Source organism: Venustampulla echinocandica, assembly GCF_003357145.1.
Source record: "Venustampulla echinocandica strain BP 5553 chromosome Unknown scaffold_0, whole genome shotgun sequence".
NCBI classification, from domain to species: domain Eukaryota; kingdom Fungi; phylum Ascomycota; class Leotiomycetes; order Helotiales; family Pleuroascaceae; genus Venustampulla; species Venustampulla echinocandica.
Window position 1 is genome coordinate 2,361,511 of NW_022474205.1, and position 12,954 is coordinate 2,374,464.

Consider the following 12,954-nt stretch of genomic DNA (forward strand, 5'->3'; position numbering starts at 1 on the left):
TTTTCTTTCCCAAGACATCACGGAACATTCCCATCTGATACTGTATTCTAGGCCCGCAATGGCCACCTAGTGACGGCACCGACCAAAGCGCAAGGCAGTGCAAGTAATGCGGGGGGATTTTGCGCTTTGGGACCTCGCAGCTTACCTCGAGCGAGTGAGTGCTGTGGAAAGCAACGGCAATTCCGCTGTGGTCAAGTGGCCGCATGTTCGTCATGATTCCCTTATCCGAGCAAGGCGAGGGTATTCCAACTTCCTGTCCTCCATTCTCCAGACTGTTGGGACTTTAAGGAGGTGCGAGTTATACTACCGTAGACATAATAGTCAGCACTGCTGGCATGCCACGCTCCGCATCCCCGTGCCTTGCAGTTCAGCTACAGCTGTGGATTCAACCCCGTCGCGTTTCTATCTCGGAGCCGGTTGGCTCTTGAAATATCCCCTGGTGGCTCAAAATGGGCTTATTGGCAAGGCTCCAGCCACGATAATCAGCCCTGCTTCTCTGCCCTTCGTCGGTCTGCCGTTGGCTGCTGTCTGGCCCTATGATGCTCTTAGCTAGGAAATATACTGATTCCCTATTCGGCGAGCAACGGCGCTTTTGCAGATGCGGCTTCGCTGGTGGAGATTAACTCTACTTGGTGATTTGTATATAGCTTCACGTTCCTTCTCAAGGTGGAAGATGGTAGTTCATCACCAGCACGTTCCTTAACCACTCTCGCTTCAAACACTCTTTACTGGCTCTAGTTGCTTTGACTTCACGTCTTTACCCTCGTTTATTACATTCTTTTTGTTTCGATCGTTTGAACTCGCCATGAAGTGGTTCACTTCTCTGGCCGCGCTCACGGCGTTGGCCTCATCAGCACTTGCCGAAGACCTCCTTTTCATCAACACATTGCTGGGATCCGAACAGGCCCAGGCGTTATCCCTCGGTTTCACCGTAAAGGTTGTGACCGAGTCGCAATGGAAGGGCATGACGACGACTGATTTTGCCTCCTTCAAGGCCATCATCATCGGTGACCAGTTTGGCTCTTCGGATGTGACTATGCTTCAGTTCCTCACTGACACCAAGACTACCTGGGGACCAGCTGTCACGGGTAACATTATTGTCCATGGTACTGCAACCCGCTTTATTGGTCAATGATCTCTTGCTAACTTCCCCAAGGTGCCGATCAATCCAACCATGGCAAGACTGTTCTCATTGACAACAGTATTAAGTTTGCCGCTAGTGGAAAGACTCCCCAGGGCGTTCAAACGACTGGCTTGTACCTCTCTCTCTCCCAATATTACGATACCACTGCGGTTGCCAATGTTGATGCCCTTTCATACTTCGGTACCTTCGAAGTTCGTGGCCAACTTTCATGCTACGATAAAGTCCACATCGTTGCCTCTTCGCCTGCTATCGACACTCTGACCGACGCTTATCTGTCAGACTGGGGGTGCAGTGTCCACGAGGCTTTCTCGATCTACCCAAACACTGGCATCAACGGCTTCCAAGCCATCGCTATTGCTGACGGAGTTGTTGCCCCTGGCACCCAAACATATGGAGACGGCCATTCCGGTCTCCCATACATTATCACTCGGGGTGCCACCCCGGCTGGATGTGGTGACGGTCATTGGGATCCTACCCTCTTCGAGGAGTGTGATGATGGGAATACCGTCGATGGTGATGGATGCTCCAAGTCCTGCAAGTGTGAGAGTGGAAAGGCCAACGGAGACGGAACTTGCGCTCCAGTGAACGGCACCATTCCTACTGGGCCTGGTACTGGCATTATCAAGCCTTCTGGATATACAAACACCTCGTAAGTAGTATAGAAAACCTCAATTTCCGAAGTAGGGAGTTACTGATCGCTGGAGCGTAGAATCATTCATTCCACAACCACAACCACACCACCATACCCAATCATCACGAGCCCGCCTTCAGGCCCAACCGTGATTTGCATTGGTGTTGAGATCATCGTTTCCATCACCGTCACTGAGTTGTGCAGCACAATTGCTCCAGGCACCACTGGTATGTTTACAATTGGGCCTCAAGGGTCTAAGAACGCATCCATCTAACAACCCATGTAGTCACATCCACTATCACAGCCGCATGCTCCACCTACCAGAAGCCTATCTATAACACTCAAATCGCCACTATGCCATGCTATGCCTGCGCAATCAAGAGCCAAGGTATCAAATCCGTTGGCTTCATCACCGCTACCTCAGTAAGTCTTCACTACTTTTCCCTAAGTATCACCACTCTAATCACATAACCATAGACATACTGCAACGGCTGCGCATCCGCCATTCCTGCAACCATCTACCCCTGCGCAACCTGCTCAGGCACAACACTAACAGCAACTTGTCCATGGGCAACCACCATCGCGCTCAGCTCCCAAGTCGTGGTTCCCTACACCAGCTATGCCTCACACCCGGCTCATGAGGCCTCAACCGTCCCAGCCGCTGAGAAGCCCGCCACCACTGTCCCTGCTGGTGGAGTCAATACCTATGGATGCAGCACTTGCTCCCTAGTCACTGCAACTGGCGGCGTGAAACCTACATCGACGCCGGTGGTCTTCACAGCCGGTGCCCCTCAGGCCGCTACCGGCGGCCTCCTGGTAGTCTTCGGCGTCATCGCAGGCGGCTTTGTTGGTATTTTAGGCTTGGTGTTGTAACCGCGTATTTCTATGCCTAGACACTTTCCAAGTTGCAGCAACTGCGCTCCTTGCTGTATTTAATTGCCAAAATCCATCCATACAGCCAGAACGCAGACGTTTTGCCTCTTTTCTAGATAGCATCTATATCCTCTTCTTCGGGAGCTATACATCTTGGTTTATAGCAACCCTGCACCACCCCGGTTTTCCTTGTATTTTTTAGTAGTTTGGCACAGCTGGGTATGGAAGGTAGCTGTTAGACGGGTGATTAGGGATTTCTTTTTATATAAAAGATAGTGATGACAAACGACATAATGAGAAATACAGTTGTTTTGACTCCGAGTATAATTTTCATTTTTTATTATGAAAGGTATAACCATCAATTGTTAAACATAGATGGTTCTTTTTTATAACAAAAGGTTTGGTCGGCACAAATTCATACCATGGGTAGTATTTATAACGAGGTGAAAACCTCCTGGTTTACCACTCTGTTGACGAATGGATGGATCGCTATCTTATTACCTTCGAAGAGGCTGATTGGTTGTTCTATAAGGTGATTATCTCGGTGGTAGTATGGCATTTTGGGCGTGTGAAATGTATCTACTTGGGCACGTAGGTATAGATCGATACGTGCCATCTAGCTCACTTCATGCCTTCACCTTCCAGGCGGTGACGACCAATCTGCCCATTCCCACCCATCCTCGCTTACTCAACTTCGCCACCAAAAACAAAAAAAGAAGTTAGCCCCAAATAAATCTAATTTAATCCTACACCGCGTATTTCCCTTTTTTGAAAAAAGGAATTACCCCTCAAATTGGCAAAAGAGTTCAGCCCGGTGTCGAATGCCTACATCTCTTATCGCTTTGTTTGGTTGTCGCTTTGTTGTTGTTCCCATTTTCCCCCCTGTCGTCCCTGGCGATAACGAAAGTACAATTTGACCCGAGCCACTTGACCAAGTGTCACGCCCTTGTACTTCGTTAAGGGATATTTGCTTATTTAGTATTATATATATTAGGGGGGTGTTTGGTCGCAACCCCCTTTTTTTTTTGGGCATGACATAACATGAATTGTGAGAAATATACTTGGGATGCCCTCCCTCTCCCTTAGAACCCAATTAGTAAGGGTTAGTAAAATAGTCATACCTCACTTGCGGTTTTTTTGAATTCCCATCAGAGATGAGTAAGCTAAGTGCTATAGTGATATTACCCTGGGTAATTAATGTAGCAATAACGTAAATCCCCGAGGGTGAAAGCCCGTTATCACTAGAGAAGCTGAGGTGGTATCGATCTAGAATTGTGTCAGACTAGGGATGTATCTGTGTATACCTAGGAATGGGAATGCCTTTGGGAGCTAAATGGAAGACGATCTAGAGTAACCAAAGAAAAAGTGCCTAGGCATGCAAAGAAGAAGTAGTGTTAAAACCGGTGATAAATCTAGCACCCGCACTAGTACATGCCCGTTTGTCTAGCTTATCTTGATCTCCCCGCAATCACTAGAATCGTATTGATGCTATTTATAATTTCTTGGCTCCTCTCGTACTAACGTTGGTGCAATGTGACGCTCTGGCCTGTTAGCGCCTAGTAATACTACCTCCTCCCCCGCTTGCTACTCGTTATAGGATAAAATAAGGGTGCTCTAGATGTAGTAGGTACGGAGAGTAGCCCCTTTATTTTAAGCGAGATGAGGCGTCGACGTCCTAGGACCGTTCTCGCGGACACTACACTCAAAGGCCGGTCAAGATGCCTGGAGATATATATGGTGGGGGTTAAGAGACTTCTGTGGGTATTGTATTGGTCATATTAAACATCGTATCCAAACCACCCAACCTCTCAGCTTCGAGCATTTGTCTTTAACTGGGTGATCAACAATTTCCCCAGGTACCCCCAAATGCGCCCCAACTAAGCCAAGTCGGCATAAATCATAAGCCATCCAATGGTCGCTCCCATTATTACCTAGTAAGTATATCTGAAACCTTCAAGCCCCTCAATAATCTTTCCACCAGCAGCAGCACGCTTATTAGCTCTGTAGAACTTGAGGGTTAACAATGCGACAATTATAACAATCAACGCATTTGCGATCAAACCGGCAAGAATTCCAGGACCGTAGTTGGGAGCATCCTTGGCTCGGAAGACGGTTGTGCCGACGATTCCACCAATGCTACCGCCGCCGATGAGGGTCGCAGAGGTGAGGGCTCGTTTCCATTGACCACGGACATTGTTGCTGCGATGAGTTAGAAATGGTCTTTATCAAGGTTTGGGTATGGAGGGATGAAGTACCTTTGGTATGTGACTAATGCGGGACAATTGGCGTTACCTGTAGCTACGTTAGCATGGTTATTACTCAAAATATTGTTTGAATTACTTACATGCGATTGTAGCGAGGAAAACTCCGAAATAGCGGACGGCAGGTCCCTTCATGTAGCCAAGGAGGCTAAGGCCGACAATACCTGGCGGGTGTGAGCAAGGATTCAAGGGCAAATAGCAGCTGCATACATACCCATCAACGCGTTACCTGCAATGACCGGGCCCCTCATGCGCCATTTATCGGAGTATATGGCTTGAATATACATCACAATAGCAGCGGCAACATATGGTGGCGCTACCAGACATTGTGCCTTCGCAACAGAAAAGCCCATACCCTTCTGGAGAATAATGGGCAAAAAGTACGCGATGGAGTAGGAATTCGTAGTAGTGAGCAGATAAAGCATGGCCATAGCCCAGACCTTGCTATCACCGGCATGTTTGAGGTAACCCCAAACGGAGAATGGCTCTACAACCGTATCGGCACGGTCCTTCTCGATACGTGCGACGATGAAATCAGCTTCGTCTTGGTTGAGGAAACTCCATGAATTGGGGGAATCCTCTGGGAAGTCAACGATAATGAAGTATGACCCGATCCCGAGAACGCAGGTCAGGAGGCCTTCCATCTAAAAGTAGCTGATTAGCTAGGTAATGGAACATTACGAGTTCAAGGACTTACTATGAAAATCCATCGCCATCCTGACAAGCCGGCAAGCCCATCCATCTGCATAAGACCATAGGCCAAAATACCGCCAAAGCCAGCCGCAGCACTTCCAATTAGGTAGAATCCAGCGTTACGCTTCTGGAGTTCAAACCGAGGGTACCATGTGCTCATGAGGTAAACACAGCCGGGATAAAATCCAGCTTCAAGGGCACCGAGAATGAGGCGAAGGGCAAGCATGACTTCCCAGGTGGGCACGAAGCCAAAACCCTGCGGCGATGATTAGTTGAGGGCAATAATTGGCTCTGAGGACTTATCACTTACTATCATGGTTGCGCCCCAGAAAACGACGATGGCAGCAAGGAAGCTGCGAGGGCCAAGCTTGCGAATCAAGACGGTTGCTGGTGCTTGGAATATAGTGTAGGTGAGGAAGAAGACAAGGGAGACCAAGGTGTAGCCGTTGTTCTTGGCGTTCATGTCCAGCTCTACTTGCATCCTAAGACTTGGTTAGATTGATTTGAGATTCGAGTAGCCATGAGGCATGCATACCCAGCAACAGAAGCTGCACCCAGATTCGTTCTATCCATCAAACTGATGCAGTATAGAACTCCCAGCGTGATCACCAAGCGTATGTCAACACGGCGGAAAATGGCCTTCTGCTCTTTGGGCGTGAAGGCAAGAATGCGGCCATCTTGAACGTCCTCCTTGGTGTTGTGCTCGAACTTCTCCGTAATAGGAGTGTCCTTTTCGACGTCCGTCGAGGGGCGGCGCGACATGATGAAGGTGGAGGGTAGCTATCCGCTATCGACTATAGAAGGGAGCCGGAAAATTGAACACTGAAAACGACAACAAGAATAATATAAAGGATCTTTGCAGTCAAAGAGGCAGAGCTGGAGGAACACTCTAGGAGATGAGAAGCTGGATAATAAGAACCTGGGGAAAAACCTGGGGAATGTGGGTTGGCCCAGGGGCCTTTATGTATGTCCCTGTCCCACCTTCCCGAAGGACTGATATCAAGCTGGGGCAGATACATGGCAATACTCCGTTGCGTACTCGTAGCATTTCTTGCAGAGGGGCGATATACCGGTAGCAAGGAGTCTAGGCAGTGGGCGAGTCCGATTGGAGCAGAGATCCTCGCCCAGCCCTCCTCGCCCAGCACAGCACTCCACGGGGATATTGTTAGGGCGCTGGTAGGGAACCATGGATGCTGTGAGGATGCTGTGAGGATGCTCTTAGGATGCTGTGTTAGGGGTTCTTGGGGGTGTTGCTAGCGGGCGTGTCGTGGATCTGCCATGGCTTGCCGCGTCGGAGACCACTGTGGCTAGAGTACGCTAGAGTAGGCTAGGGGCTGATCATGGCTGACTATGGCTGACCAGCCCCGACCAGGGGGCAAGAGCCGACAACGCCGACGAGCCTCGGCCGCCTCCCACCCAATTAGAGGGGCCGCACCGAGGCTCGGTGGCCCTCTTGTTTACTTCGACCTCTCGCGAGAGTTCTGTACCTCTGTATAACCTCCACCCTGCTCCGTCGACCAAGATCAATGCTCCGTTATTGCCCCCATGGCCAGTGTAACTCTGACTCCAGATGACCCCATTTCCCCAGGACCAACCCCTATCTACGGAGTAAACCCCGCCTTTGACCAATATGGCGCCCTGGTGCACAGACCGGGGGAATTCACCGCGTGGAGCTGGACTGGACACTTCGCAGGATAGTTGGTACACAAAGCGGAGCCTCGGCGGCTCGGTATGGGGATTGAAGCAATTGATGTGATCGCCGCAATATGGCTTCAATTGATAGGCTCCCAAGGGTCTGGGTATGGCGGGGTTATATATATGTTACCTTGTACATGTTTCCATTCTTGCGGGGTCTCGGAGACAAGAGAACAAACCGGCTGGACAGCTTCAGCTCGTTTTTTAAAGTTTGAATCTATCATTTCCGGTACTTTGGCTTTTAGAACCACCTGAAACCATGCCGAAAAGCCTCCTCAAAGCGCTGCTCGTCCTATGCAGTGTTATTGGCTCATACGGTACTGATCCTGCTGCAAAGAAACCGTCTAAACCTCCAGGCCTGCCTCTGGTGGACTTAGGGTACGAACTCCACCAACCTACATTCAATGTAAGTAGCTTCATCTATTATGTTGGATTTTTACCCTTTGCTAAAATGCAACTATACAGGAATCTGGGCAATACTATAATTTCTCCAATGTTCGGTATGCAGCACCTCCGCTTGGAAACCTGCGTTTTGCTCCGCCAACCAGCCCCAACTTGAAAACCAAATTGTTCAATGATGGTTCCAAAGATGTATCATGTATCCAAGCTGTACCATGGTGGACCAATTACACCAACGCATGGCTCACGCAAGGAACCGATGCATTCAACATTTCGGCAGGATATCAAGTACCTAACATCACCACGCTTCCACGCCAGCCTCCAGCCCAGCAAGAAGATTGTCTGTTCCTGGATATTATGGTCCCAAAGGCTATCTATGATAATGCTAATCGATGTTGTGGTGCCCCAGTGTATGATGGTGCTTTTTCATAGTAGCCTCTTGTTGCACCGTGTTTATACTAATAAATAACAGGATGGTATGGATTCATGGTGGTGGCTACACCCTTGGATCAAAAACCACGTTCAGTCCTTCTGCAGCAGGACTGATTGCAACTAGCCAGAGTAACGGCAGCCCAGGCGTGATCTGGGTGGCCATGAACTATCGTCTAGGGGTATACGTAGGTTTTCATCTCATGCTCCTCGCTTTCCTGTTCAGTATCTCCCTGTGATCAATCCCTTCTGTTCCGTAAATACCAACGTTTCCACGCCTATAGGGGTTCCTCTCTGGGCCAACCTTCAAGTCACAAGGCGGAACTATGAATGCCGGTCTCCTCGACCAGCGTTTTGCCCTCGGCTGGATCCAAAAGAACATTAAGAAATTTGGCGGCGATCCCAAACGCGTTACAGTCATGGGCGAATCCGCCGGTGGCGGTAGCGTCATGCACCAGGTCACAGCGTACGGTGGAAAGAAAGGCAAAGTCCCATTCCAAGGAGCAATTGTACAAAGCCCTGGCTTCCAGCCAATGCCCAGCGCAAAGGGTCAAGAGGCCGTCTATAAGACTTTCTTGACCAAGGCGAATGTGAAGACCCTCCAAGAGGCCCGCCGCCTCTCCGCCGAAAAGCTCCAATTTGTGAATTACAAGATCATTGGGGAATCCAGCCCTTACGGAACATTTACTTTCAGTGAGTATTTACTTTTTCCATGTAGGCATTATTACGTCACTTTGCCGACCAGCAATAGATCCTGTACTAGATGGCGATTTCGCCCCGGCACTCCCCGGCCAACTCCTGCTAGGAGGCAAATACGACAAGAGCCTCCACATAATGGCAGGGCACAACATCGCGGAAGGCATCTCATTCATGGACCCGTTTGCACAAACCGACGACAGCTTTGCCAAGAACCTCCGCATCTACTTCCCCACCATTAGCGACTCCTCCGTAACATACATCTCCACCCAACTGTACCCACCCATCTACGACGGATCGTATGGGTATTATTCCCCCACCTTTCGCAGCGACGCCTTTGTCACCGAGTGTTTCTTCACCTGCAATACAAACTGGCTCGCCCACGCCTTCGCCAACAAAACATACAATTACATCTTCAGCGTCTGGCCCTCGCTCCACGGCCAGGATATCGCCTATACGTATGCCAATGGTCCGAGCGAGAGTATACAGAACCTCACGCTCGCCACCATTATGCAGGGCTACTTTACGAATTTTGCCAAGACTGGGAATCCGAATGGCCCCGGTGTTCCATTTTTCCCAACCTATGGCAAGGGCAGTGTCAGCCAGAATTTGAATCTTACGTCCATTGGGCAGATGAGAGATAATGCTGCGAATGTGAGGTGCGATTGGTGGCAGAAGGGGCTGGTTTATTGATAAAAGCGGAAGTATATTTTGATTCTGGATGGTTATGAAGGGTATATTCCCTGTTGTGTTGAGCGTTGAGCGTTGGAGTGAGGAGAATTGGGACATTGCATCGAGACTACAGTATCTAGGCTGAGACATGATGGCGCTCGTAGTAATATATCAGCTGAATTTTGAGAGTGATACCTGTGCTTTCAACATGGAGAGCAAAATGTGCCCAAGACCTGTTGAATTGTCTTATACAATAAAGAGGCCAAGTTTTGTGTGCCTTCCCAACTCCGACCTAACAGTTATTTTCCAACGCTATATCCAACGCCTTTGTAACATGAGCCAATATCCTCGCTTCCTTAATCCTATTTCCCCTATCGCACCGCACAGCATCCTTAGACTCGGATTGACTCACATCCGGTGCTGGTGCCAGTGGGCGTCCAAATTTCGCCGCAGCTGTTCCATGGCTGCTATTATTGTGGGTTTCCTTAAGCCTTTGTAGGAACTCCTTTGTCGCCTTCGTTAGAGTCAGGAACATGGCTTGGGCGCCTGTGGTTCTTCTCATAAAGCGATTGAGGGTGGGCATAAGGACTCGATCTGGCGAGGAGTTGTTCTGCACGTGCTGTGTTACGTGGTATATGGCCGCGGGCAGGGTTACCCATGATACTCTATACATAGAAAATTAGATTAGCTATTTCGTGCCAAGTACGAGGGGTCCTTAATTCGGAAACTCACAGCCAATTTGGGAGGGTGTCGCTCTTCTTGGTGGATATCAGACCAACGACGCTCGACTCGACTCCCTGAGCGGCATCTTTCATTCGCTGTAAAGGGTCGAGGCTGTTGCCTACCAAAGATGTATCCTCGTTCGAGGAGAGGTGTAGATAAGGTGAATATAACACCGCAAGAAGGGAACTTATATGTGCATCAGTATTCTGCTGGTCAAAACTCTGGACAGAGGGCTGAACTCACTTTCCAACAATTCGCAAAACACTGAATGGCACTGCAACATCCTGGTCGCCATGTTCTATTAGGCCAACGGCTTCGGCCTCAAACCCCTCCTTCCATTGACTTAAATCTTCATCAAACGCTCTGACATCTTGCAGCTCTTCCGTACTCGTGCCAGCGCTTTCACCAGCCCATTCCCGTGAGAATTTATTCCGCCGCTGAAATACCGCAATGGCCGCCATAATTTCGCTAAGTTTGCACAGCCAAATAAACGCAAGCATGGAAGCTTGTTTCGATTCAAGAGCTGTGAATAATGGCGATGTCGCTTCCATCCCAAAATCAACCTGTGATATCATTTCCTCCTCAAAAGGAGCTTTGTGTAGCCGATACGGGCGCCGCATACCAAGTGCTAGAACGCGATCCCGAACCAAGCAGCACCACCAGAGAAGTCGTCGACGGCATGGCCGACCATCAGAAGTTGGCTGAGATTTCCACAGTTGGCCACTGGTGGCATGTTTGAAAGCCATATTGAGCCAGTAGCTGTTGTTTTGCATGCCAGCAGGGCCGGGACTCCAAAGACTTATTATGAGACATATCTGGGTGAGCACTACAGGGTCGGCCAGAGGTGCTGACCAGTATCGCGCCTTTGAATCCGATTAGCTGGGGTAATAAATATTAGCAGTAGATGCTATGCATACCTTTACCTGATCGAATTGAGCTTCCTGCCCTTCATGGACAGACCTATACGGGGTCCGCTGTAATTGCGCCTCGCTGATATGCTGGCAACTGTATTAGCGATGTGCAATGCAGTAGAGGAGCTATATATGGCACTCACTCCAAATCCCGCGGCCATTATCGCCTGAAATATCATAAAATCAGACGGGTCCATGTACTGTTCCCGGCCTCGATATCTTCGATATGTCTCCATGAAGTAGTATTCATCTACCAGCGGAAACAAGGGATGGATGTACTGGAAGTACAGTATGACAAGGTCATGCTGTACCCTCCGAATTGGTAGCAAGGTTGATTTGATGGCGTAGAAGTAAAAGTTTGGTGCGAGGTCTAGTCTGTCGTGCCCACCAAGTCCAAGTCCCATAGAGAAACTGTCTCCGTATTGTGGAAGGATGGGAGACCTATTCCTTTTCCCCCTAGGATAGGACTCTAAAAGCGCAGTAGTCATACCTAAACCTGGGGAAATCAGCACTGACGCAGGTGAACGAACCTCTTTGGGCTCGCTTTTGAGAAAGGATTGATAGCTAGAAAAGGGCACATACTTGGACGAAAAAAAGATGGCAAACCGCATTGGGGATCAGTACCATATCCTACTTTCTCCTCATCATCGCTAACGAGGATGTCGCCAATTCCTGGGCTGCCCTGTCGCGTAATACCGAAAAGGGGAGCTTTATGATCAAGCTCATAAGCCGGATAGTCAAGCCATTGCTCATAAGCCGGGGGAGCATCAATCCTGGACAGACACTCCAACTGTACCTCTGCCTCCACCTCAGGACTATCAGCATCATTATGCTTTGCCCGTTTCGACGGCCTCTCCTCCTGGTCCTGCCCAAGTGCTGCAATCACTTCTTCTTCAAATAATCCCAGGCCGAATTCCATGGTGTAAGCTAGCCTGTACGGCGATCACTGATACTGATATTGGTGCGGCCACGGCCACTGCTGATGACAAGATAAACCTTAATTGTATGGACAATATACTCCCATTTATATACAGACAAATAACGTTGGCTGACGGTACGTGACGTCGCGGGATTATGTTGCGGGGTCAAAAAAAAGACACGGAGATATCGTTGATGAGTCAGCGTCCAGCCCAAAAGCTGGGGAGGCGAAACGGAGAGAGGCGGCAAAGAACGCCAAGGACTAAGGTTTTAATAAAGGTCTAGTTCTCTCACCACGCCTCCTTGTAGCTGTACTTTGTTGTACGTAGTCCTAGTACGGACAAACCCCTACTCCCTGACTTGTCTATTATTGCCGGAGCTGTCACATACGCTGTACGAATTACTCCTGTATGCTCTGTACGTAGTCCTAGTCCGTAGTGGTCTTGAAGACAGACTTAGGAGGCCGTACAGTAACTGCAATAACTGCTATGCGATAACGGCAATAACTACAACCACGGCAATATCTACAATCACGGTAATAACTACAATATCGACCTACCCCACATAAGGCTAGGTGCTGTATTGGGAGACGATGCAGAAACCTGTATTTATTGGATTGGACTGTACATGCACATCTGTACAGAGTAAGGAGTAGTGGGAAATATAGTTTGCTCCCCCATTATTCCACACCCCTGGAACCCAAGTACCAGTACTGACTCTGGGTAAGTAGGCCTGCGGATACTTGTCAGGTTACCCTGGGGACAGCCCGGTGGCATTTACGGAGTAGGCCGTCCCTGCTCCCCAGTTGCAGCCACGCGTGGGCCACGCCACGCCACGCACTTAATCTACTCAAGTCTCGCTATTACAAGCACAAAGTGTAAGTGCGTAAAGGATCCTTGCTACTGCGCC

General features: G+C 49.3%; 4 protein-coding genes across 4 annotated transcripts; 2 read left to right on the top strand and 2 right to left on the bottom strand.

Moving 5' to 3' along the window:
* Positions 1-805: 805 nt before the first annotated feature.
* On the top strand, positions 806-2,648 carry BP5553_00728 (Uncharacterized protein; the record flags this gene model as incomplete). The annotated part of the gene is made up of 5 exons (XM_032009351.1): positions 806-1,106; positions 1,157-1,793; positions 1,854-2,002; positions 2,062-2,198; positions 2,253-2,648. The coding sequence occupies 5 exons, from the start codon at positions 806-808 to the stop codon at positions 2,646-2,648; spliced, it is 1,620 nt and encodes a 539-aa protein (XP_031873405.1).
* Positions 2,649-4,579: 1,931 nt separating this feature from the next.
* BP5553_00729 (Uncharacterized protein) lies at positions 4,580-6,364 on the bottom strand (the record flags this gene model as incomplete). Its single annotated transcript, XM_032009352.1, has 7 exons — positions 4,580-4,847; positions 4,904-4,940; positions 4,993-5,073; positions 5,124-5,553; positions 5,607-5,858; positions 5,913-6,084; positions 6,138-6,364. The coding sequence occupies 7 exons, from the start codon at positions 6,362-6,364 to the stop codon at positions 4,580-4,582; spliced, it is 1,467 nt and encodes a 488-aa protein (XP_031873406.1).
* A 1,192-nt stretch (positions 6,365-7,556) lies between these two features.
* Positions 7,557-9,514, top strand: BP5553_00730 (Carboxylic ester hydrolase; the record flags this gene model as incomplete). Its single annotated transcript, XM_032009353.1, has 5 exons — positions 7,557-7,703; positions 7,763-8,106; positions 8,169-8,313; positions 8,410-8,818; positions 8,877-9,514. The coding sequence occupies 5 exons, from the start codon at positions 7,557-7,559 to the stop codon at positions 9,512-9,514; spliced, it is 1,683 nt and encodes a 560-aa protein (XP_031873407.1).
* A 271-nt stretch (positions 9,515-9,785) lies between these two features.
* BP5553_00731 (Uncharacterized protein) lies at positions 9,786-12,046 on the bottom strand (the record flags this gene model as incomplete). Its single annotated transcript, XM_032009354.1, has 6 exons — positions 9,786-10,158; positions 10,226-10,402; positions 10,460-11,079; positions 11,134-11,214; positions 11,271-11,623; positions 11,710-12,046. 6 exons carry the CDS (start codon positions 12,044-12,046, stop codon positions 9,786-9,788), a joined length of 1,941 nt encoding a protein of 646 aa, XP_031873408.1.
* Between the last annotated feature and the right edge of the window lie 908 nt (positions 12,047-12,954).